Source organism: Pezoporus flaviventris, unplaced genomic scaffold (genome assembly GCF_033815535.1).
Source record: "Pezoporus flaviventris isolate CSIRO_AGI_PZ_B2104156 unplaced genomic scaffold, CSIRO_AGI_Pfla_v1 ptg000008l, whole genome shotgun sequence".
Taxonomy (NCBI): Eukaryota; Metazoa; Chordata; class Aves; order Psittaciformes; family Psittacidae; genus Pezoporus; species Pezoporus flaviventris.
In genome coordinates, this window is record NW_026892556.1 from 4,431,565 (window position 1) to 4,458,130 (window position 26,566).

The 26,566-nt window shown below is 46.1% G+C and overlaps 1 protein-coding gene across 6 annotated transcripts in view; it reads left to right on the top strand.

The window, feature by feature from the left end:
* HIVEP3 (HIVEP zinc finger 3) overlaps positions 1 to 26,566 on the top strand; it is a 244,363-nt gene that overhangs the window by 204,804 nt on the left and 12,993 nt on the right. For all 6 annotated transcript variants that reach the window (XM_061450011.1, XM_061450009.1, XM_061450010.1 and 3 more), the window contains 2 exons: positions 14,394 to 14,569; positions 22,963 to 23,061. In XM_061450011.1, the coding sequence (XP_061305995.1) occupies positions 14,394 to 14,569; positions 22,963 to 23,061 (275 nt within the window). The remainder of the gene's footprint in view (positions 1 to 14,393; positions 14,570 to 22,962; positions 23,062 to 26,566) is intronic.

Sequence of the window (26,566 nt, forward strand, 5' to 3'; positions counted from 1 at the left end):
GTGGCATGCACGGATACTGCCGAAGCTACCGGAGAGTGTGCTTTGGCACCATCATGGTTCTTATTGTTATAATCATTATACACTGAATCTTCTGCACAACAATTATCTAACGCACCATCTAAAAGCAGATCCCTAAGAAAGAGGTGGGGGGGGGGGGTTCTTTTTTTTTTTAAGTTCTGTTGCAGAAAAATGACTGGGGAAATAGCATTATGGGTTTTCCAGATTTTTTCCTAAATAATTGTGATATCTAATGCGCTTTGCTTCCAAGTTAAAAGATGAGGGTTTTGAACTGTGGGTCCTGCATGCACCTCTTTGGCTCTGCTCACCTCCTCACACATCATCATGAGTAATGAAGGCTCTACCCCTTGTTACCTTTGTGTTGCCCTGTTTCCTTCAGTTGCTTTGCATATGTGATTGGAGCTGCCTAAATCACTGCGCTGATGATGTGCAAGAGAGAGCAGGATCCAGCTCCCTCTCTCTGGGCTGTCTTGGGTTTTGCAGCAACAGCAAAAGGGGAAATGACAAGTTTTTTTCAGTTGCTGAAGTCAGAAATACTGACTCTGAGGATGCCCTAGGGAGGAGCAGTGAGATGGGAAGAGGCACTTTCAGAGGCACTCGTCGCCCTGCAGTGAGTGGCCCTGGGAAGCCATGGAGCAGCTGAATCTTGGCTGAAGGATGGCGTGGCTGACGAGGATGGTCCTTAGGGATGTGTGATTTTGTACAGATTTGGGAACAGGAGTCATCGAACTCCATTCAGAGTGCCTGAGGTGGAGGAGCGAGCTGCCCAGCTGGCAAGAATTCAGTTGCTTCGTCAATAATTCATTTATGATGCATGGTCCCAGTTCATACCGTCTGAATCAAGCCTCCACTAGACCCTGCCTATAGCCCATGTCCAGACCCTTGCACGGCCTTGAGGGCACGCTGAATTGGGGCCAATGTTTTGCCTGCAGAAACACTAAAAGAGCATCTTGGTGTTCATCGATTCAGCAGGGCTGATGACTTACTGCCTCTTGCCAGCTGTTTCACAACACAGGTTGGTGATTCCTCATCATTAGAGATGAATAGGGCTTAAAACCGTGCTAGTCCAGATGAGTGCCTGAGGGGCAAGACTCTTCACTCCAGCTCATCTGGAATCTCTTACCTGTCTGGAATCAGTCTGACATTTCGTAGGACAAAACTTTTTTATGCAGTTCCTGGTGTTTCTGCTGTGCGGTTGGAATATTGGTATACGAGGTCTCCTTGGAATTAGTCCTCATTTCCTTGCTTGGCCTTGACAGGAGGCAGGAAGCTGAGGAAATAAGAAATAATTGAATCAGTTCTTATAAATTGGTTTGTCTCGGATTCAGTGTGAAGAATGAGTAAAGGCCTGGGACAGTCTGAGGCTCACATTTCTTTGAAGCGTCTAGGTACTGGAGGGCAGAATGAGGGTTGACATGATGGTCTCCTTGTAGGGATTAATCTAAGACCAATCTCTTAGATCCTCTGGGATGTCAAGATGTCATAATAACCTAAGTGGCTTTGGGTATTTTGTCAGTGGTATTTATATCTGGAGATCAGAAATTCATCAGCCATCAATACCCAGTGGTGCTAAGGGCAAGAACAGACCAGAAAGTGATACTTCCTGGGTATTTTTGTTAGTAGTGGTTCTCAGATTGTCTTTATTATGCCTCTGTATACAGTTCTGTTACCTTTGGGAAGAAAAGGGACCAGGCAGCTGGGCTTGCTTTTGTTGACTACTTTTCAATATAGCCAGAAGCTTTTTGGCTTCCATGCTATCGAAATAAATCCTGTCTGTTATTATTAGTTATTGTTATTACTTGGTAAAAGCTTTCACTGGGGAGTTGGACCTCACTTGGGGGAGTGTAGGCTGGGTGGAACCAGTCTATTCCCCTCCGCCTTCCGGCAGCCGGCGGGTGGCAGAGCCAAGGTCTGCAACTCAGAGGAGTCCTGGCAGGAAACTCCCAGGATGCTCCTAGCAAAGAGAGGTGCTCTGACACCTTGAGGGCAGCCACGGGTTAACACACTGCGAGAAACCTTGAAGAGTCAGCCCGTGATGCTAGTCCCCTCCATAGCACCTTCTCACTCAAGTCTTTCTGAAGGGCTTGAGACTCCAAAGGGGACCATTTCTCCTGCAGAAAACACCTTTCTGCTTCCAACCAGCTCCCTGGCTTCTGCTGAAGCTTTGCATGGGATTGGCAGTGAGGTTGTCTGGGTTGTCCTGTGAAGGCATTTGGAAATCAAGCATTTGTCTTAAGAATTTCTTCCACAATGTGCAGGATATCGGGTTCAGGTCCAAGATTCTTTGAAATCAAGGCACTTCCTGTTATTTCAAAGCGTAACCAGGCGGCTGCTTGGATGGGGTTTGTGTTATTGTTAATGGCAGGCAGTCTTAGACATTCAGTTTTTATTGTGCCAACAGTTCATGGATGGGTATTCATGTCACTGGTGAAGAAGTGAATGAAATTCAATACTCCCTGCAGGGCTCTTGCTAGAGCTGCTGGAAGCCTTCTACACTTGGAGGAGAAGTGTTTGGGTTTCTATTGCTAAGTAACAAAAGGATGGGGATAAAACCAGTTCCTGAGCAGCACCCCCTTCCCAGGCCCCCATGCACCTCTGTAGCCTCTTCACACAGACTAGAGAGGGAGACTGGGTTTCCTGAGAATTGATCCAGTGTGTAATGGTGGAGGTGGGGGAACTTGAGAGGAAGTTTTCTTTCCCCATTCCTGTTGTTTTTATGGATTCCTCCTGTGATGCTCCCAAAGTCTATCTCTGACTGAGCAGTGGGAATGAAGATGTAGGAGGTCCCTGTAAAAGCATCCTTGCCAAGGCTTTCAGAAATAAGCTTACATGTGAGGAAGATGGGCTGAAGCCCCATGAGACAACAAGAGGAAACAGATGTGACAAAACAGACATCCATCAGTGAATGGGTCTAGCCTGAACCATTTCTGAGGCTCATTTGTGTAGAAGAATGGGTCCTTCTTGTTCTGTCTGTGCGTATCTAACAGTAACATGATTAGCATTAATGAAGTGGGCTGATACTAAAGGGAAGCTGGAAGTAACCAGTGATCTCTGCATTGCATTGCAGCCTTCTCTGAGAGAAAGCAGTAGTATCTCCACTGCTTGCAGGGAGCTTTTGAACTCTGCTCAAGTGAGTGAGCTGCACCAGAAAACACCTTTTCTTCATCTTGTGAAATACTTCACAAGTTTTTCTCAGAGAAGAATGGATGAGTATTCCTTTCTGTCCCTTGGAGTACTTAGGAGATTTAAATAGGTGGCCTGGCCAAACAGTAAGGGAACACAAGGATCCTATAAGACAGGACATCCGTTGCCATCAGCACCCAGGACGCTAGCAATGAACATGGGTATTTAGCCATGGGTATTAGCTTTGAAGTTGCTAATGCTATTAAATTACCAGGTTCTGTAGTTTTGACTGCAGTTCACAGCTCATCTACAGTAGTGAATGCCAGAAGGCTCTTCATTGTCCATTTAGGTGATTAAAAATGTTCATAATCCTGCTATCCCTGCCCGTGTTCAAGGTCTGGTTGGATGGGACTTTGAGCAACCTGGTCTAGGGGAGCTGGAGAGACAAGGTCATTTTCCCCCCTGTTTCTATGAATCTATTATAAAATGCATCTATTGATGTTAAAAAAATAATAAAACTTGGGAAATGTCATACCTCATCTTTTCCAAAACTTGTCAACAATGAAAACAAGATCTTAAAGATCATGTAAGACTTTTGGTTGAGTGGACAAACTTGCATGTAGCATTTCCTAATTTTTAATTAATGGAGTGTGCAACTTTGCATCCAGATATATTTTATTCTGTGATTTATGTATACATAATTTTCAATTCATAATATATACTGAAATTAGAAAAGGTGCATAAGACATAGTGTTAAGACACGCTAGTCCCGAGGCAAGATTGGTGCAGACTTGATAACAGCAGCTGACATCTCCAAGAGGTGTCTAAGCCACGAAAGGAAACCCAGTGCAGAAGTGCCTTAAGTCCAGAGTGACTAAATCAGTCCAGTTCGGGGTAGGGCTGATGGACTCACTGGCACAAAGCTCCAGCAGCATGGGCAGACAGCCCTGCTCAGTCCAGTGCACCAGTGTGGAGATGCTGGTTCAGGCTGTGTTCACTGGTCCAGGTAAAATGATCTCTGGCATCATTTTTGGTGAAAGGTTTGAACTTAGAGCCAAGAATCTGTCGATGCATAAGTTTGGTCTGTTCAGTTCTTCTAACTCTTGTTTAACTCTTCCTTGTTATTACTGAGAACCTCTTTGTTATTACCTGGTTTGTTAGTGTTGCAGCTCTCCAGTTGGCAAGCAGGTTATTTCTAGTATGCGAAATAAGCTTAGGAAGCCTTAATCTGCAGTGGATGTTGTTGGTCTTGGTCTCAGTTTCTTTGCTGCTTCTCATCCCGCTTAGTGATGCTTAAAATGGTTTTCTAATGCACCATTCTGTGCCCCTCTTCATACACCCGCTGCAGAGAGGGAGATAATCACATGAGGATCAGGGCTTGGAGTGCCTCGCTCCAGAGCAGTAGCAGAACAATGCAGTTAAATTTCCCTTGTGTGGTGTTCATCTTAATTACTGTTTTTCGTTCTGTGCAGAAATTTGGCTTTTTTTTTCACACAACAGTGTTTTAATCTAAAAATGTGCAGCATGGCTTTGGCTTTTCATTTTTTTAGCAAAGAAACAACCAACCTCATTAGGTATCAGCTTTAGCAGTCTCACCACAAAAGCCATTAGCATGCTCGCTGAGCATAAAATATGTTTTCTACGTTAAAGACCTTACAAAGCTGGCTGCTACACTACAGATTTATTGTAAAAGCCAGTAAATGGCTCTTGTATTTTTCCTGCTTACCTGCCAGTCATTCCAATGACCATGGATGGGACAGCTCCCTTTGTGGGTCAGTGATTTCCAAAAGCAGAGGAATTGCTTGCAGAAGATTAAGCAATAATCAGAAACAATGTAAATATAATTTTGGCCATAATACTGGAAAAACCCCATCCAACCCAGCCCCCTGTTAAGTGTCAGTTGAGTTTGTTTCTCAAATGAAATGATGAAATTCCACTTCTTAATAATTTCAAACCAAGTGATGAGGCAATGGAGAGCATAGAGGGGCAGCAGTGATTTTTCCCTGTACCTGTCCCCAGGACTCACTGACGTGTTCCTTTGGGGTGTGAGTTGTAAATGGGATATTTATTCACTTCTAATAGGCTGGAGGGCAAGAAGGCTTACATCAGATATGGTGACAGAAGAGAAAATGCATGTCTTTTAACGTAGTCACTGGAGTCCATGTTACTCACCTTGTCCCATGGCAGAAATATTAAGCTTTTTTCACCTTGACTGGTGCTAGGTAAGCAGGGCCAGTCTGATACCAGCACTCCTCTGTGCTGCATCTCAATGACATGGCATCTGGCAAAGACTAAACCTGGGTCAAAAATAGAGCAATCAAAGCACTGTGAACCCCTCAGAATGGACAGGGACCACGCAGAGAGCTCAGGGAGGAGACAGCCATGTCCAGGACAAAGGTAGCTTTAGGAAGAAATCCTCTAAACCTAAATGTTCTGGACCAGCCCATGCATCAGGCCCAAGAGGTGTTGAGCATCCTGTTATATCCCATTTGGACCAGGAGGGGATTGAAAATTAATCCACAAATGGAATAAACTTTGAGGCACAGGAAGGTGTCACTCCAGAAGTGACACCTTCTATTTTGCCAGAATATGTCTCTATTGAGAGACTCCACTGGCTGTTATATCACAGATCTACTTCATTCTGTAGTGTGTGCATTTCAGGAGTTAATAAACATCCTAGAGACTGAAGCATTGGTAGTATTTGCCCGTGTAATAACTAGCTCAAATCAAGATTACTGTAAGGAATGGACTAGACTTTGGAAAGGACCAGCAAATTATGTACAAAAAAGGCTGCCTGAAATAAATATGGAGGTAGATATAATGTGATGGTATCCAACCTGAACAGCGAGGGGTCGTGTGTATCCTAAAAGCTTGCTTTTGTCAAAAATGGGTGGCTTTTTATGCAGAAATGCACCAACAAGATGCTTTTACATCTCAAATGCCAAATCCTCATAATGATAATTTCTTTGACTCTTTGTGACTGTTAAGGTGTAGAGCATACTGGTAGCAGCTTCAAAATAGAGAAGGAGGATAGATCATGGAGCTAACAACCATGCAACAAGAGTAGCGGGCAGTGGGCACTTGCTTCTTACATTGGATATTTCTGTTCCATAAAAAATTCTTGAGTTGTAACTAACCTAAATCCAAACCAGTTTCTTCAAGAATCTGATGATCTGTTTAGGACTGACAAGTGTTAAAGACCCAAACATGCCTCCAAAAATACAGGTACTGCAGGGAGTGCTGTGAAATAAAGCACTGGAGTGAGGCCATCAAGCAGAGTCCTTTGTCCTTGACAGGACAAGCAACAGAAGGACAAGAAGGCAGCCTGTAATTACACCAGTGATGGCATCCGGAGTCATTCATAGCAGTTAGAAGAACAGTTGCAGAAAGAGCTGTTTTGAGAACAAGAAGTATCTGTGTCAGACGAGAGTCACTTAGTGTCAGACGGAGTCATTAATGTCAGGTTCTCCGGAAATTGTTTAATCCATTCTGATGGGGGCAGAGGAGGAAGAAACAGGATTGAGACAGGACATCCGTGGGGATTTCCATGCGAGACTTTCTCCGTGAATATTTTATGAATCAGCTGTATGAGTTTATGGCAGTTGGCTTACCCTATTTGTATTTGCTCTTCAAAAGAAGGAGGTGGCATTGGAGCAGTGCCCTGGGAACAGCGTGCATGCTTACCTGGATGGACTTTTGAATTGTGACCTAGCCTGTTTGACTGGTGCTGGGAAGAATGCCCAGCCTTGTGTTAGCAGTCACACAGCATTCACTTATTCTAAAAACACAGAAGGAAATCTTTGGGAATAGGCGGGTAGAGGTGGAAGGCAGGAGTGATGTTTTGTGATCTTCCTGTCATTGCAAAACGCTGCAGAAGCTCATTACTTTCTATTTTCTTCCCCATTTATGGCACTGTGGTGCTGGGAAAGGTGTTCAGGTTGCATGAGCTCTGTAATAACTGACTTACGTGTGGCGTTTTCTGAGGGTAGGGACACAAAGCCCCATCACTACACAAAAGAGACCGTGGGAGTTTTTGCATTACCTCTCTGCTCTCACAATCGGATTTAATGAAAGGGAAGCCCAGAAGGGACTGATTAGCCTGTGCACACAATCAATACACTTCCACATTTCTTCATGCTTAGGTGGCTAAAGCTGACCACCTGGCAGGGCCAATGCACACGCTTTTGCCTTTCAGCAAATGTTCTCTCATTTCTTCAGTACGGTTTCATCTCTAATTGCATTTCAGTAATCCAACCCAGGCTTCCAGCTGCAGAAAGCACCGCACAACTATTTACATTGATTTCTTTTTTCTGCAATAGATGTGTTTTTATAGCGGTTTGCAATGACAATTAAATGATTAAAGCTTAGAGAGGATAAAGTTGTATAACAGCAGCTAGAACCGTAATGAGGATAACTGTAATTTTACTTCTAATAGGCTAGAAGAGGTCCGATGCCACAACCTAAAATTGAATCAAGCTTTCACTCAAGCATAATATTCAGAGAAGTAATATAAAACGGCGCTGGGTTTGCAGTTTACATCCATATACAACATTTGCTGCTATTGTGCTTCCTGTGTGTTGGATTAATTTAATTGAAGGAAGTCCCATGGTCTGTCTCGGACATACCATACTGCTCGAGGGCCAGCTTCAGGAGGATCAGATACAGCTGTTGGTGGAGCAGTCCTCCTGGTGCAGACCAGCTCATGCAGTCCAGTCCCAAATCCTCTTGTCCCTGTAGCCAGCAATACTTCTTTAATCAAAATGGGCTCTACCGGCAAAAGGATATGCTTTTGCTGATGGAGAAATGCCATTAAAAGTCATTCTCTGGCCTGTGTTTTTATGTTAGTAAAAGCTTCTTGTGTGGATTTGGGTTGTTTATGCATATTTTCTGTATTGCTTTTCCCTCTGGCTCTTTGTCTGCCTCTGTGTGCGTTACAGAGGTGTCAACAGTTTCGACAGCCCTTCCAGTAAATTTACACCAAGAAGCTGTGTCCAGCGAAAGGTGCTTTAGAGGCTGACCATGCAGGAGGTGTTATTCTGCTTAAATGCATGGTGTGGTTTTGTGCAGGGTGAACCTACTGGAAGGCACTGCCCATCTTTTTTTATATTTAGCTTCAATTTTCCACTTCTTGGTTTCACCCTGAAGTTTTTAGGATAACTGCCAATAATGACTCTCTCTCCATCCTGACCATCCTGTACACCTTTCCAGATCGTTAGTCTATCCTTGACCTTTTACTGTCTACGGTTCAATATGATTCTGGAGTCATTCGTTTTTTGATATGCTTTCCTCCAAAATTCACCTTTGCAACCATCCCATTCACCCATTTTTTTCTGGTTTGCTGGCACCACTTGAATTTTGAAAGGCAAAAACCTGGACCAAATGTCCCAGATGTGATCAGAGAGATTTCCTTTTCCTTAATGTTTCTACACTGACCTCCCCACATCCTGGTGGTCTGTCTGCCTTGTGACATGGCAGTGCTATAGGAAGCATCTCCTGTGGCGTTTTTCAATGATACAGGGGCTGTGCCAGTGTTCATTTCTTTGTAGGCAGGCTGGAGAATCACTGATCTGCTTTCGGCCAGTGCCCTGGCCACCCATGGTGGTAGCATCACTTCTGAAACAGCTGGCATGTCCCACGCGGCCCCAGTGCCACCAAGGTCGTGCTGACAGAGCTATGATCACAAGGAACACACTGTGGGGATACACCCACTTTATTGTTTCCCATTCAAAGAAATGTGGAAAATTGCCTTAGGTAAAATCTGAGCTGTGGGGACCCACCAGGGATATTATAAAAAGCAGAAAGGGTAACTTGGGCCTGAGCTGTCCTTTATGATCATTATTTTTTGCAGTGCCATAAAATTCCTCCTCCTATCTGTTTAGATTCCCACAGAGAGGACATGAACAGGATGCATTTATTCCTGAAGTTGCCTTTAGAATTTCTTGCTGAATTGGCATGCATTTTGCAGTCTGGGTCATTGGCATCGCCGTCAAGTCAAGGGGTTGTTTTGCTGTAGGAACCCCAGCACTGCCACTGGTTTCCATGTAAGCAGACGTGCTGTCCTGTGTTTTACGTGTGTGCTAGTGACTGTATGAATGGTGAGCCTGTCCTCCAGTCAACAGCTAACCTCGAAGCACAATGTGGGGTTACAGGCAAGAAACCTGATTGTTCTTTGATCATCACTTCTTTTTACCTAAAAATACCAGATAAATGTAAGCAACATCTCCCCCTTTGAGGTCCTACACTTTGGTGAGGCTGAAGATGCTTCATAGAATCAAACAGGTTGGAAAAGACCTTCAAAGTCTTTAAATGCTTTAAAGGGTTTCTTTGAAAAAGTATGATGTGCTTTTGATATGACCTGATCTAGAAATAGCAATATTCAGTGCTCATGTAACTTTACCTGTTTGGGTCTCTAAGCAAGATTAGTCAGCTCTGGTAGATTCTGAAAACGTCAGCAGGATGTCCTTGCCTGCTACCTCTCCTGACACTGGCAAATGGTCTCTCCATCTGCTAATATTGCATTCTTCTTCAATGCTTTCCAACTATTTCATAAAAATATTTTCTGATAAGTGACAGATAGTTGGTGTCCTGCTCTGTAAATCAATGGGACATAAACATGAAATGTCAGTAAGTCCATAACTGGTAATACAGAGAAGAAGACCATGAAAGTGTGTTTGTGAAGAGGTTCCCACTTTATGTAGTAAATTAAATCACAAAAATGTGTTACTGACCTATGTATTTCTACCAGTATTCATTGCTTGGTCATGAGAACTATTACAGAGCCTAGGGCCTGGAAAGCACTTCTGGGCTTGGAACAAAAGTTCCTCTTCTGGGCTTGGCATGGAACCTTCACAAAGGACTTGGTTTTAGAGATGATCCTCACTGTCATTTCTGTGTAAAAAAACCACTGCAGGCGAGTTTTAACACACTGCCCCCCAGCCAGGATGTGATCCTACTCATTCCATGCAGAGACGCAATGTCCCACTTCAGTGGGAAAGCATGGCAAGATCCGCTCTTTGGTGCCAGTGCTGGGGGGCCATCACATTTTCGAGGCGTTGCCTGGGGCACTTGAACACATTGAGGAATGTCTCCTTGCTCCTGCCCTCCCGACAAGTCCTTCACTTCTCAGCAGGTCCCTCGAGCCCCACTGATGTCCTCTCAGGGCTGCAGGGCTGGGGAGGATGGACATGAGAAGCCCACATCATGTTGATTTACACATAGGTGGGCTCGTGATCTCACCAGGGTGACTTTCAGAGCCCAGGGGCACTCCTACAATTGTTAATCCCAAATGCAAGTGGAAGGGAAAGCAGTAAATCCTGGCTTTAGTTTGCTTCATCTAGGGGGGATTTCCTCTGCAAAGACCTGAATCACACCTGGGTCCTCCCATACCCATACCCAGCTCTTTCTCTGTCTTCTTGTATAATTCTTCAGAAGAATTGTTTGTCTTGGTGCAATATCCCTGTCTGGTAACCTGGGATACTAGAAGGTTTTATGATGCTTTTAAAAACCTGGAAATGGCATTGTTTGGTCTGGGTTTTGTAAAGAAATCCTTTTGTTTGTTCTGCTGTAGCTTGGCTTGAGTTAAGGGAGATTTTATCGTAACTGTCTGGCCTTAAAGACAGATCACCTCTGTGTGTGGTGATCCCTATGTAGGCTGCAGTCTTGTAGGGTCTCCCACCCTGTGTTTCCCTGGGTAAGCTAAGGACTTGTGCTTCACATGCAGCTTCAGAGTGGGTATTGCAAGAGGTACTCTAATCACCTAGTAGTGAGCTGCGGGAAAGGCAATCAACCTGATGGCAAGTAGTGACGTTATAGTAGTTATGCATTTATCAGCGATAGGGCGTATTTTGCAGGTGGCATAAAACATAAATGAGATGAGTTAACACCAGGGCAGACTATCAGGAACTTCCGAAGGTCTGAGCCAAGCCAGATGAGCAGGGAGCTTGAGACAAAATGTGCCATCAATAAAACCAGAAGACTTACACCGAAGGCAACAACTGGAGCTACTCGGTTCACTTGACAGTAAACCAAACGCAGCGGCTCAGGAAAGGGATCAGATATCTGATTCCTGTTACTAGGTACCAGAAATCCAAAAAGCAAACAAGTGAGTGTAACAAATGTCAAAACCAGTCGAGGAAATACTTGTTCAGTGGCTGCAGAACTTAGCAGGGGTGTTCGTTACCATAATACATCATTGAGCTTCACATTCTGGAAAGCCACAAAATGAGGCTGCCTGTGTGTGACCTGCAAATAATGTAAATGTAGCTGCCGTGCTGAGGCTTTAATGAGCAAGGCCACATCAACAAAGGCTTTGCAGGGCAAGGTGAATTCCCAGTGGTTGTAGAAGGCAGGAGAGAAGGGGTGATTCAGCCCAACTGTGTGAAGCAATGAGTCCCCCAGAAACCTGCTCTCCCTTCCTGCCTGTGAACCACCAGACTTCCTTCCCTCTCTGCTCTCCAAGGTTTTATCGTGTGGTTTTCAGCCACATGAGGATTTTGGATGTGGCTCACAGCACTGAGAAAGAAATAGAAAGACGTGTCTGTGGCTAAAAAGGATAGTCAGATACTTGTAACAGCAAATGCTAAGAACTAAGCCTCCTAAAGCCTGCAAAGGAATAAATGCTTCATGGTTTTAGGTTTCAACTAAGTTTAAGGGAAAGAACTGAGACAAAGCTTTCTCCAGGTTCATGTTTTCCCATTGTTGGGTTTCTTGTGGCTCCTGGCAGTGATGGCCTGTTTTGGGGCCATCAAGTCTCTGAATCTGGTGCTGCCTGTGGTAGTACTGATGCTGCCGTGGCTCTGCCAGTTCCTCGTGCTCTAAAAAGCGTTTGTAGTGGTTGCACAGAATTCAACAGATGTGCAGAGCCCAGCAAAGAACGGTTCCAAAAATGCAACAAATAACAGAATTTATATCTTTTTGTATGTCTGTTTGAAAGAGCTATTTCCTAAATTAGCCTCTGAGCTCATAATGGCCAGTTAGCCTCCTGGGTTTCAAATCATCTCAGTATTAGATGGGAGCTGTGACACTGTAGGAGGTGTAAGTTGCTAACTACAGGATTATGAATTCCACAGTGCTCTGGAAGAGAAGCCCAGATTTGCTGACACAAACTCCAACTGTGGCTATTAGAGGGATCTGGTTACAGCAAACCTTACGGAGCAGGGACATCCTTTGTCCAGGGTAAACCTTCACATGAAGTGAGCTGTCATTGATTTGTCTTTCTGATGCAAATCATATGAGCCTATTAGATCCACAGAGATACCAGCGTCATGTTGAAGTAATTATCTCCATAAACATATTATAGCCTTCCATGCAGACAGATGGCATTTGCAGCAGCCTTCTCTATGTTACAGCAGGATTACTTCCCCTGTTTTCTTCTCCTTGTTTGGTTTGGTATTATTTTAGGTTACCTTTCTTTTTCTCTTTCTCTCCTCTCCCTAGGTGTTTTGCGCTTGGTCTCAGGGAGCTGTAGAAAAACCTCTGTGTTGAGGGATGGCTGACGCTCACACAGTGGCAGATAAACTGCAATGTCTGATTTCAGATTAAACCACGTGGCCCATTTTACCCAGGAAAAGCCAGCCCTGATAGCGTTAATGAGGCTGAGGAAAGGACTGTTGGACACAAAGGACTTGCTTAGAGACTGCCAAGTGAGAGTGTAATTAAAGGTAGAATAAGTACAAGGCTGATAAAGGAGCAATTTCATTTCTTAAATGGCAAGGTGATTACCAGCATAATGACAGAAAGAGAGGAGAGCCAGAAGGAAGCCTCAAATCCAGATTTGAACAGAAGAAAGGAAATCAGGATTTCTGGGTTCCTTTTGCTCCTTTAGCATCAAGTCACTGACTGAATGAAGAAGGGACATTGGCCATCCCTAACAGCTCCTTGCATGTATCTGTATGGTTAAATGTGGATAGCTGGACATGCTGGGGTGGAGGCTGGCAGTCAGTGTGTGCTCTTCAGATATTATCTCAGTCCCCTCTGGCCAAATAACAAGAACCTTGTGATTGAAGGGGTTTTGGTGCTGATTCTTGGTGGTTTTTTGTTGCTGATTCTTTGGGTAGATGCCATTGCTGTGGTTTCAGTTACAAGAGATAGAAGAGAATATTTGGGCTGCCAGATGATGCTGGTTACGGTCTAGGAAAATCCTGCTGATGCTGAAGGACAGAAATACAAGCTGTTCCCCCACATGTGGCTTTATTGGGAAGATACTAAAAGGTGACTGATGGTGGTGCTTTAGAAGACCTGATTTTCACATGTAGATGTTTGGAGATTGCTTTTGGGCATAATTCATCCTGGATAGAAAAATGAGCTGCAAGAAGTACCATGCTTCAAAACTTTGGCTTCTTAAAAATCTGAGGGGACCAATTTCACGTTACCTTACTCTTCATGTGCTGCAAGTACAGGAAATTACAGACTCCATTTGCTAAACGGCAGGAGGCTAAATGATTTGTCTCAGTCTCACCAATATTTTTCAGACCCCCATCATGGAGCCTTCCCTATACACTAATGCGTGGACAGAAAGTAAATGAATATACAATGTGAAGGAAGGATGACCAATCTCATTCTCTTGGCTAAACCTAAGTCATGGTACTGTGCCAAGAGAAAGGAGCCTGGAGTCTGCGGTGTTCACATCTAGTGCTAGCACAGTGTATTTAAAAAGTGGATGCTTTCTTCTCTTTGTGTCCATTCTGGGTGTCTCATTCTAGCAGAAGCCCATGCAGGGACCATAATTTGCAGTGTGGTATTGCAGTCTTCTCAGATGGCTTTTATTGTCACAATGGGTGGGAATGGTTGTATCATGAGAGGTTTAAGTAGGATGTGTGTTCTGTGATGCTCACTACTTTGCATAGTACAGTGACAGACTGTACTATGTACACTATGTACACTTCAAAACACAGCATAGGCTGACAGAGAAATGATTCGTGCAGCCGGGCTGGACTGTGACATATCTTATTCAGGCTTTTATGAGTGCCTCAGCTTGTGTTTGAGGATAGGGAAAACCAGGACATTTGCTTACTCAGACTTTGGGCTATTTGTCTGTACAGAGAAGCAGGACCTAAGAACATGTTCCAGAAGAGGAATTAGGCATCTGGGCAAAAGCTTTTGAAGGTAGTTTGAATTGAGCCTGATCACCCTGAGCTAGCACATGCGGAACGGGAGCGGTGGCGTCCGTAACGCGTTGAATTAATCCAGGGAAGTTGTGACAACTTTTGAGGTGGGAATCTTCTTTTTTTTATCATGACACCTGTTGCTCATAGGTACAAATCAAACGAAGAGTATGTGTATGTGCGAGGCCGTGGAAGAGGGAAGTATGTATGTGAGGAGTGTGGAATTCGCTGCAAGAAACCCAGCATGCTGAAGAAACACATTCGCACGCACACAGACGTCAGGCCATATGTCTGCAAGTACTGTAACTTTGCTTTTAAAACCAAAGGTAAGAGACAGTCAGCTCCTAGCTCCTCTGCTCAGTATATTGACTTACAAGCCTTCTCGGGGGTACTGGTGAAGGGGAAGGAAAAGCCTTCCCAGGGTCTGGAAAAGCCCAGGAGCTGGAGGGAGGGGGATGAGGGAGTCTCAAATTGGCTGTCATTGTCAGAAGATGACCAGTGGAAAGCACTGGCTGCAGCACAGCATCTGTGCCATCCCATCTGTGCTTCTTAAAGGGAATGATCCCGAAATGCAGCTTCACTGGCAGGGATTTACAAACCAAAGCACCTCAGAATGAGAGCAGTTGCTCCTGGGTACAGGCAGCGTGCTCTGACCGAGCACCTGGAGACAGTCTTTGGGTGGCTTTTTATGCTCTTCAGATCTGTTTGCGCTGCACATTTTCATCCTTCGCAGTTGCATGTAGCTTCCACGTTTCCTATATCATATCAGTAGACTTCTTCTTTCAAAGCCTCCATTCCAGGACATCTGGTCATTAATGATCCACGATTTCACTACCACCAGATACTCTTTGCAAGTAACCCTCATCATTGCTTTAGTGAGTGTGTGAGTGAATTCTATCAGGAAAGTGCAAAACCACATGCAGAAAAAAAGTCTATTCCAAGAGACTGTGGGTAAAGACTTCAAAAGTGCTGGAGGTGCCCAGGTCCCCTTAACTTTTCATGTGAGTTTGGCAGATCTCCCCTCCATCTTTGGTTGCAGCACGTCTTGCAATAAAGATGTTGAGTTCACTTTCTTGGTTCTAGTTCGACACGAATATGAAATGCTCAGTATCTGTAGCTCCATCATTGCAAATCTCAGAAGATAACACAACTGCGGTTGTCGATTACTCAACAAGAGCATCAACCCCCCAAAAACGGTGCTACCCAAGGAAGTGGCACAGCACAGATGGGGTGAGGAAGCTCTGGGTGTGTGGAACATGGCACGTGTGCTTACCCTGACGTGCCAATGGGGGCACGTCCATGCTAGACAAGTGACCCAGATGCCAGGTGATTCAGGGTGGTCAGTGTCTGGAGCTGATGACTTTGCTGGTAAAGCTGGCGGGTGATTTTGGGAACCAGTGTGCTGGTAATCACTACGTGTGTGTGAGCATGGGGAAGTGATACAGGGGCCAAACTCTGGTCAGACACATGCAGCAGATCTGAGCAGTGGCTCTTTCTCTCCCTCCCAGCCCGGAGCTATTTCTGGTTCATTTTCTTTCTCTTTCCCTCTTGCTTTTGTTACTTTGTTCTGAGGTTTTCCTTTGAGAGGTGAATCCATTCAGCCTCTTCAGTCACTTCACCTTGCTTTCCACCATGCTTCTGTAAGGCTTTTATTCAGGATGCTGCAATCAAACCATCCTTTTCACCATTTCTCTAGCTGCTTTGCTGTTCATCTCTTTTTCCTTGAAGCACACAAACTGTCAGCACTGACTGCTGATTGCACATTGCAAATAGACACTTGCCTCCAGGGGACTTCCCTTCTTCAGCTTTGCAGGAAACTTGCATGAGGAAGGTGGCATGGAAATGCTTCCTTCAAAAGCAAACCCCAGTGTTGGGATTTAAATGCAGTTTACCTACGGATGCATGAGTGGGGAAGAGCTTCCACAGATCAGTGATTTCAGGACAAATAGTTGGATGATGGTAACTTGGAACTGCATGGAGATGGCTCTTTGCTGGAAGGGGGTGACAATCAGAGCCCTGGCTGTGTCCTATGGGCATGCTTATACTCCACATGACTTTGCAGCTGTTTGTTTTACTGATGGGGATACAGGGTTCTTTGGAAGAGTCACTGGAAAGGGAGAAAAAGATCAACTTTATGTGCTGATAAAGTCCTCAGTTAAAGCCCAGTTACAGAACCACTGCTGTTGGCGACAGAGGGTTTGCAGAACTGGATGGTTCACAGCTTCTTTTGCAGATGTCTAGAATCGGTTGGTTTGTGCCCTGGTTCATTAGGGTCCTCCTTCCTGGCAGGCAGTTTTGCAACCACAGTTAGTTGCAGAATGGAGAAGCTGGAGCTCTCACTACCGGGCTGCACTTGCGAAAAACACAAGTTGTGTTGAAGCTCCTTTAGAAATCAGCTTTCCCAAGTGAATTTTAGCCTTCAATATAAACTCAAGGGGGATGTATGTGGAGCTGTCTTCATTTGGGCTGTGGTAGATATCTCCCGCATGATCTAATGCTCTAAACTCTCAAGTAGGCTGGAAGCAGTTAAGCATTTGTTTTACTATTATTTTTAATGAGGATCTTTATCTGTTTAAAATGTACCTCTCCCTCTCCTCTCCCCATCCTGGAAACTCCATACCAGTGTTCCAACAACTGGGAAAACTGCAAAAGAAAGGGCTTTAAATATTTCCCTCCTTTTTGCTAATGACCCTGTTTGTCTGCTTTTTGTGCATTTCCATCCCTGTAAGCAGAGCTGGTCCTTCGGGTTACAGAACTGCAGGGAAATTCTTCCTTTTTGTTCTTATTTTAAAGCAAATCCCTGGGATTTTTGGGTGCTCAGCAGGCTGATGGGAACAGCAGCCTTGGAAATTTGGTTTGTAAGGATTTATTTGATTTTACGTTTCTGGACCAGATAGAAATGTGCCTCTTTAATGAGGTGTCTCTACCTCCACTGTAGTAGTGCTCTCCTAAGAGGTTTGTTACCATGGCCTCCAAGAGGTTGTTTAAAAGAAGTTAAGCAGCTTCTTCATTATTTTCTTACCAGGAAGGAAATGAAGGAAAACTTGCAGTTTAACAAGTCTCCCTTTCAAGAAGGTCGGGGAGAGCTTTTCCCTTGACCACCTTCCCAGAGGGGACACAGGAACCACCAGCCTTCCCTTGTCACTCATGTCCAGAACCTGGAGGGAAGCGCACTCTTGGGTGGCTTGGGGATGTGGATCAGTGCTGGCACATCCATTCCCCCCCTGTGCAGGCATTATCCATTTCCACAGCTATTTTCTGTCCTCGTTCAGACTCACATCAGACTCTCATGTCCTGATTACTTAAGATTGCTTTACATTTCTGGACGAAGTGTATGGAGCAGCCCGCTGTGTGAATGCTGTTGCCTTTGCTTGGAGGTCAGAAGGGACAAGGAACTTCATATTAATTTAAAAGGTGCCTGTGTAAAGGACATCAGTGCCTGTTGGCTGAAGATATCCATTTGATAGTCTGGTCCACTCACAGTTTCCAGACACCAGACTTCTTCATGTCCTCAGCCATAGTCTTCCTTTAATAAATTAGTTTTCAGTTCCTTAAATCAGCACATGACAGGCACTGAGGTTATTGAACATGTTAATGTATTAAATGCATTACCCCCTCAGCCCTTAAAGGCAAGGTTATGGCTGCTCAGTTTATTATTATTACTGCTCCAGCAGACTCAGCGCTCTGCTGAGCCTCCTCTGGAAACTATAGACCGGGTCCAACTGGCTGGAAGCTCCAGAAGAATTAACTGCTGTTATAGCAGCACAGATTGAGATAGAGATTTACAGATTGCCCCTGTACTGTGTGTGCTGGGGCCCTTCCTCAGCGGCTGGGAGAGGGAAAGGGTCTGAGCATGCCTCTGGAGCCACTGATAAGAGGAGGCTTTGTTCCCCCTGCTCCTCGGGATGTCACAAACCTCCAATGAGACGAGGATGGAGTTATCCTGAGGAATTTGCTGCCTGCTGCCTTACGCAATGTGGCGTGAGACGTGTTGCTGGGAACAGAAAATGGCCCAGTGGTCCAGACAGGACATGGAACACTGTGAGCAAAAAGGCTCTGTAACTTCCCAGGGAAAGGTAAAAAATAACAAGGAATGAGGGCTGGAAGTAAAAAACTGGCAGATTCGAGTGAAATATTAGCTGTTTTTTGTTTTAAACAGTGCAGCTATTAAGGCTCAGCACAAGTCTCAATGGGAAATATGCTAATTCCCTGTATTTTGAAATCTGCAAATCCAGCCTGGGCACCTTTCTGGAAGATTAGTCTTTGGCTAACACAAGCTGATAGGCTTGATCCAGAAGAAGGCTAACATTTTATAGCCTCTATTAATAGAGGCAGGCAGGCAGATCTTCAGATTCTCGGCTTTAATATCTAAGTCAATAAGAATAAAAGATAATAACAGTGTTTTTTTTAAATTGAAATCTTTTGCCTAATAAGTTACATAAATTAAAGCTTTCCTTCTCATAGAGTCTCACCTGGGAACAGTATCTCCATGCCAAGACCTAAATGAAAGCCTGTCGCACATAAAACCTATTTCAAGGGTTTATCTGGGATGAAGAGCATTGGCCTGTGGCTGGTTCTCTGTGTGTGAGTGTGTCTCACAGCAAAATGTGAGTCTGCTACTTGAAGAGAATCTGTTGCTCTCCTTGCATAGTGTTTTAAAAGAGGAGTATGAAAACTCGTCAGTCCTTCAGAGCTGTGAATGTCTGTATCGCAGCATCACCTTGGATGCCGAGATGATGCAGCTGGTAATCTCTTGGGAGCTTTTTTGCTGGTGTTAAATTGTTCACATTTAAGAGGAGAAATAGGAATCGTGGTGCACGCCTGGGGATAGACAGGATCATTTTTTCCAAGGATCTTCATGTTTCTGTCCCCTATGTTTTGCTTTAACGTTTGAAAAATACGGTCATGGATACTCTGAAAAATTAATTTCCCTCTTTAAATTTAACTGGGAAATCACTTCTGGTCCCTATGAAGCTGCTTTAAGTGCTTTTGGAACACTAGACTTCCAGCTTTCTCAAAACAACACCAGTACTTAAGCTGCTTTAAGTCCAGAATAAGACCTCACAACATGGAAGAGCTTAAGCAGCCGCTATTACATAGTTCCAAGCAGGGGTAATGAGAGTGCTGTGCTGGTACTGCATGTCCTCCAGTGCAGCAGTGGTTGGGATGGGGTCACAATTTCCACTGGTTCCTGGCTTTATTATATATAGCCAGTGTATTTTAAAGCTGGGACCTTTTTGGTAAACAACTCCTAGTGAGGACCCCTCACCTGCTTGGGATACTGTTCTGCTTTTGAAATCCAGCTTCCCCCCCTGTTGGTTTCTCTCTTGCTCCTCCAAGTATGTTTTTCCCACTGTTTCCAAGGAAGCAATGCTCAGTGGGTTTGGTTCTTCTTTTTTAAGTTGCGAGCCAGAAGTCTTTAAGGCAACAAGAAGCTTTGAGTCCTTCCTTGTAGGATTCCTATCCAGTTTTTACTTAGGCAAAGTGGTGTTTGATTTTACTGGAAACTTGCCGAAGGACTTTAGCATTTAATCCTGCCAGCATTAATTAAGGGGTCTAAAAACACAAACTGTAAGAAGAATCCTGATAAGATAAATATGATTGTCCTCCAAATTGCTCCCAAGTTAATAACTCAACTTCTCAGATGGTGTAAGTGAGCCTCGAGCTTTTAACTTCCTTAAAATGATGCAAGCTTAGGGCAGATGAGAATCCAGCCTGTTGAGTCTCCCTTCCCTAAAAAGATAGCAGCATCCCTCTTTTGGTGGGATTTCTTCATGGCGTGCATGCAGAAAGCTGGACATGGATAGGCTGTGCACCAAGGGGATTTGCACTGAGAGCTTTGCAGGGTTATCTTGCTCCTCAGCACGTGTGGGTATCGCTTTATCAGACCAAATGAGGATGAAGGAAGATGGGAAGCAGAGCAGAAAGAAGTGGAAGGGGAAGGAAAGCAACGCTTGCTATGAATTGGGCCTTTGGTATTTCACATAAGCTCATTGGTATGGGGGGGGTTGGCATTGCCTGTGCAGGCAGCCTGGGTGGGCAAGGCAGAGGAGAAGCCATGGCCTTGCCTTGCACAAGGACCGTTGCCTCCAGTGAAAGACAATAAGAAGGGAAGTGACAGTGATGGCTTGTCAAGTCAAACTATTGCTCAGGGTGGAGCTGAGTCACAGCAGAGGTGCAGTGAAGGGATGGGCACAGAGCTGCAGGCTGCAGAAGTGTCTGCCCAAGCCCTTCAGCAGCAAAAGGGTAGAGTGTGCGTGTGCTGCCAATGGCACTGGAGCGCAGGTAGTAGGGAGGAATTGTGTATATGGACATCTGAAGTGGCCAAGGTGGCCGCTGGATGCCTCTGAGGACCAGAGTCCTTCCCTCGAGTATGGAGAGGTCCAAGTCTTGCTCAAATCATTGCATCCACCGACCCCTCAAGTAATTGATGTTATGCCCTTCCAGTTTAGCCAAACCAGATGCTTGTAACACAGTGGATTTATGAGCTTGCTTTGAGGATAATGGGAGCACTAAAATGCCTGGTGGACCTCCCTTCCCCACTCTTCCCACCATGGGGATCACAGCTGAATTCCCGAGGTGCCACAGACCACAGGTTAACCAACACCCCCCCTTCTCACACCATTACTTGGGCTTGTTTTCTGTGTTTATTGTCACTGGAGGGAATCCAGTGAGGGATTTTGCTGTGGTAACTGCACAAAGATGGGTCATTTTGCCAGCCAAGATGTGATGTGTGTGACGGACAGGCAGCAGCAGGGTTTGATTTCAACAGACTGAGTCAGTTTGCCTTTTTGCTAGTTAGGTCCAAAATTGAATTCCAGTTCCATGAGGCCACAATTTGGACTCGTTGTTTTGGTGAAGCATTTTTTCACTTTAAAACAATGGTGATTCACCGGGATCAGGGGTGTCCATGAGAGCATGATCTTGTCTGGATCTGTGGATGTGAACCAGGATCCAGACCTGGCTCACTGGATCTTGTGTCCATCTGTCTCATCAGAACTGGACACAAAGTTCTGAGTGGCTTTGGGTCCAGAGCAACACCCCTGGTCCAAAGTGGAGAAAGAGAGGTCTGATTCGGAGCAAGGACCTGAGCCAAGCTGCCCTCATCCTCATACCCGAGTGTCCTAACCATGGGCCTAAGGGTATTTAGACATGAAGTTGAAAAATAATACATCTCTCTTATTGGAGCTGCTATGCTGCATTTAAATTATTAAATATCCTTTGAATCCACATCCTAGATGGGTGCCAGCTACACAAGGATATATAGTCAGCCTTTGTCTCTCTCGGTCTTTCCTGTTGGAGCTATTCCATTTTGTACAAAATGGGCTAAATAAATAATTCATGGGCTAAAGGGAAACTTAACTTGGTAGCTAGATGGTTATGGCCCTCTTCTGAGGTGGGAGGGCATCACGGGTAATTCTCTGCTCCAGTGAATGGTTGCTTATTTATTTATACTATCCAGAGCAGCGGGAGGAGAGGTTGATAGAGGCCCTCTTATACTCCCACCCAGCTCAGGGACTGGGAGACTGAGGATACCAGCCAAGGGACCTCAGTCCTCAGCTGAAGGGTAGAATAAAGTGTGAGAATCCCTTTTTTCCTCTTCTAGTTTGGTGAGAAAAACAAGCCTTGTGCTCAGCCCTGCTCTCAGGTGCTGGCTGACAGACAGGCTCGTGGCACATCAATATTGCTGCGGTGGGCTTGGAGTGCTCAGCCAGCTCCTGGGGCTCTGCTGGGATATGAAGCAGCCCTTGGTGGAGCTTCAGCAAGAGCCCAGCTTTCTTCTCATCAGCAGCTCAGCCCATAAAGAAATGTGGGAGAGGAAAGGGAAAAATAGGACATATTTGCTTTTTTTCTCCTACCCTTTGTATTTCTCTGCATTCCACCTTCCTACCTTTTCCCCCTCAACAGAGGTTCCTCTTTGTTCAGTATTTCCCTTGGATATTAGCAGGGTTAATAGCTGTCTAATTAACCTGCCTGTAATGTGGGAGTTAGAATTAGAGAGGTGCCGCTGTGCCCATGAGTTATCCCATCACACTGCCCTGGAGCAGTAACCGATGCCCCCACATCCCAGTGGATGAAGCCTCATTAGTGCTGCCAGAGCCTGGTGCATGGGGCTTCAGAGGGTGCTCAGGACTCCTCCTGCTTCAGGGAGCAGAGAACTTTAGCCTGGCACTGCCTGCCAGAGCATCTGAGCCGTCCTGTGGGGTGGTTGTGGGGATTTTAACCCGTTTCTGGCACCTTGAGCACTCATTTTGGTAGTAGCAGTTCACCCTGTGGTGCTAAGGAGCTCCTCACCTCCAGGCAGGTGACCCTGTGTGCTGGGATGAGGTGGGAGGTGGTACTAGATTGAGATGTGTTTCTCTTCCCTACTTTCCTGCCATTTTTCATTGCTGCACCATCACAGCTGAAAGCAAGCCAGGATTTCCCTGCCTCCAAACCCAAATGTGTACCACAACTGTTTTTTCAGGTTGCACAACACCTGAAACGTCTTACAACCCTGCCAGCACCTCCTCTTCCATCCCAGCGCAGCAGCAGAGGAATGAAAGGGAGGACTTAGTCTTGTGTCACAGGGGATTTGCAATGGATAGTGGTTTGGGGAGAGTCAGAGGCCTCCTTTGTCTGGTTCAGAGCCAAATTATTAACTTGGAACTGCTGAGCTTGCAAAATGGGGGGAAAAAAGAGCCGTATTGAGCAAAATATGTTTTCTGCTTCTTTTCAGGGAATCTGACTAAACACATGAAGTCAAAGGCCCACAGCAAAAAATGTCAGGAGATGGGCGTGTTGGTATCTTCACTGGTGGATCTGGAAGCCGAAGAAGGTAAAATCTGTCACATTATAAACCTGCTCTTGCTGTTAAGAGAGGGCAGCATCCATTCAGGGAGGAGATGTGCTCCATAGATCATCCATTCAAAGATGGGGAGTGGTTTTGTTCACTCAGGCTCCTTCCAGCACACGAGTCAGTGAATTTCTGCTTGCAGGGGGTGGGTTATGGGGCCATCCTGGGGTGCTGCATCCATGGGACAGTGTGATCCTGTGTCTCCCTGCTGAGGGTTGTGCATGTTTGTCTGAAGTCTTTTGGCTGGCTGCAGACAAGAGTGAAGAGCAGGGAGCACCCTTAGCTTGATCCAGCGCTCTGCATATGGGCTATACACATAAGAATAAATAGCAGATCTGTGGCATGAGGCAGTGCTGCTTGGTATTTTGGGGTATCTCTGGCAGGGAGTTCAGGGTCTCCCTGATGTGCTTTGTGTCTCTCCTGGGCATAAAAGCAGGAAAACAAGACCCATCCGCAAGGATGCATTGCATAAGGCTGTGAACCTCGACTTTGCTGCAAGCACAGTGTGGTGGGTGGAGAAGAAAAAGCAGTCCCAGCACCTCGGTTGGGATGTGATAGCATGTTTTACTGGAGCTGAAGTGATGAGCATGAGCATGGGGGTGATGCTTTGGTGCATGGCCCGTGCAGGCTGTGCTGATGTTCTTGCAGAGGGGATGCGCTCCAGCAATACAGGAGTATTAATAATTCAGAGGATACCTTCCTCCTGAAAGGGTCACTGGAGGAGGACTTTTCCATACGTGCCCATCTTCCTGTATTGGGCTGATCCCAGAAGACTCCAAACTACCAGTGCAAACCTGGGCTGTGTCTGGAGGGACTGGTGCATGCAGGAGCTGCTTCTGTCCCTGCAGGCAAGCCCAGCTTGGACCCTGCACCACTGCTGAAGACCTCAGCATACCAGGATGGGGTGTAAGCAGCTCCTTCCTGCATCCCTCATTCTCATGGGTCCTTTCTGTGGGTAGGATGAAGGTGAATCACCCAGGCCAGAAATCATCTGGAAGGTTTCTCAGTAGGGAAAGAGCCGGCAAGGCTGAAATAAGATATTGCTTTGACATTTAATGGCATTATTCCCAGTGCTTTACAAGATGTATTTACCCTGACTCACCTGCTTATTTCTTTCACCTACTTCTGCACAAGCACACACACACACGAAGCCTGCCCAAAGCTCTGTATATGCAGGAGTCTGCCTGCTCTTTGAGCAGGACGCATGACTCTCTCGTTTAGCAATATCCACCCTGGTTTATAGTATCTGCATCTGAAGTCATCCCAAGCACATCTCTGGGGATGTTGGGCAGCATCAGACAGGAGTGTGATGACCATGAGCGCTTTATCCATCCGAAATGCTGGGAGGGGAAGGTGAGGAAGATTTCCAAGCCGGGAGATGAAGGAGCATGGGGAAGTCTTACGTACGCTGGGCTGTTTGAGCTAGGAAAGGATCTTTTACCCGAGTTATTGGAAGCTGCAGCCCAACAGCTGTGAAGGGCTCAGTTATGTGTCCCCGGGGAGCAGTTAGATGTTTTGACGATTGTTATTCTGTTTCCTTTAGCAAGACCCTGAGTATTCAGGCCTGGAGCTGCAGCACAGGGATGATGGGGAAGAAGCTTTAGGGAGAGCAGATCTCAGCTCCTCGTGAAGTTTGAGTCATCTGCATTTGTGCTCAGCGGGTCATTTGTGCTGGTAGGAAACACTGCACGAAGGGAGGCTCTGGGAGCACAGGTCTGCCTCTGTCACAGTGCCTTTATTCCTGGGTAAACCAGTGCCTCGGAGCCGGGTGGTGTTTTCTGTTTGCGTTGCGTTGCGTTGCAGGCTGGGCACGGCACCATTGACCCTTCCTGGCTGCCGCCCCAGAAACCCCAGTATGAAAGCAGCTCTTGTGGCTGCCTTTAGCATTCCCCCCACGCCCCGTTTCCTGTTTCACCCCCACTCTGTCTCACCCCAAACCATGCCGATTCCCCCATCGCTGGGGTTCGTTCTGCCGCAGCCCGCAAGGGTTTGTTGACAATGGGTTAAAATGAGCCGCACAAAACACCCGGCGCCACGGTTATTTTTGTCAAGCGAACATCAGCTGAGCAAGTGCTGGAGCCGGGAGCCAGGGAATGTTAACTCAGCAGGAACAACAAACAGCGCTTATCACCCCGCTCCCCTGCTGGGGTCAAGTCAATCAGAGGCTTTATTGGGAAAGGAGCTGGTTCCCGGGTCATGGGCAGTGCCGCGTGCTCCCTGCTTCAGAGGTAATTAAAAGTCACAACGTGTCTTTCCCTATGGTGGGAATGGGGTTTGCTCCCTTGTGGTGCAGGTGGTTCGCAGGGCTGGGGGAGCCTGGGCAGCCTCCGAGGTGCTTTATGTCTCAGGTTTGGGATATTGAAGCTCACAAATGGAGTGTGCTGTGTCCTTGGGGTATCTCCATGCTCATTAATTACACTGTGCTTGGGGCCTGCAAGGATGCTGGAGAGGGACAGTTCATCAGGGACTGTAGCGATAGGACAAGAGGGAATGGGTTTAAACTGAAACGGGGGAGATTTAGGTTGGGTATAAGGAAGAAATTCTTCCCTGTGAGGGTGCTGAGGCGCTGGCACAGGGTGCCCAGAGAAGCTGTGGCTGCCCCATCCCTGGCAGTGTTCAAGGCCAGGTTGGACACAGGGGCTTGGAGCAAGCTGCTCTAGTGGAAGGGGTCCCTGCCCATGACAGGGGTTGGAGCTGGAGGAGCTTTAAGGTCCCTTCCAACACAAACCATTCCATGATTCTATGGCATCTGCAGGCACCAGCAAAACATCATCTCAACTTAAACTGAGGAGCAATCAGCAAGGTATCTGTGGTTGAGGGAATCTCCCACACATCCACAGAAATGCTGAGCACAGTTTAGGAATTAGCATTCCTGCAGAAGGGATTGGATGTGGCCACCCTGGTTTGGAAGCACAGATGAGCAACCTGATGGGGCTGCAGGCCTTAGTTCACTGCTTTGGGGCAGCTATGGCTTGGAGGGCTGATGAGACTGGTTTTGACCTGAACAGACCATGGCTCACCTTGCCAGCAGAGAACACCTAGGAGGTACCTGAGAAGTCCCACTGGTTGACCAGTCCCAAACCTCAGTGATCCCCAATGCAGTGCATCGTGCCCTTTCAGGCTTAGGGGCTGGTTAAGGCCAGGGGCAGTCAGCTGGTTGACCAGGGGACAAGGAGGTGGAAGAAATAAAGAGCCCTATAGCATTGCCAGACACCTGTGCCCCCTTTCACAGTGCCTTCCCTGACATGTGCAGGGACTGACAAAGGGCTCTCCCATCTAACCAAGGCTAAGAATAACCTGGCCACCAGTGTGCTGTCTGCCTCAGGGGATGGCTTGCTTCCCTTTAAATCTGCTTGAACTCCTGGCTTCCCTCCAGCTCTTCAGAGCAACCTCCTGATCAGGCAGAGACGTGCTGTACTCGGCTGTGGCCTTTCCAAAGAGTGGCGTGGCCAAAAGAAAACCTGGTCAGGGATTTTGCAGTAGCAGC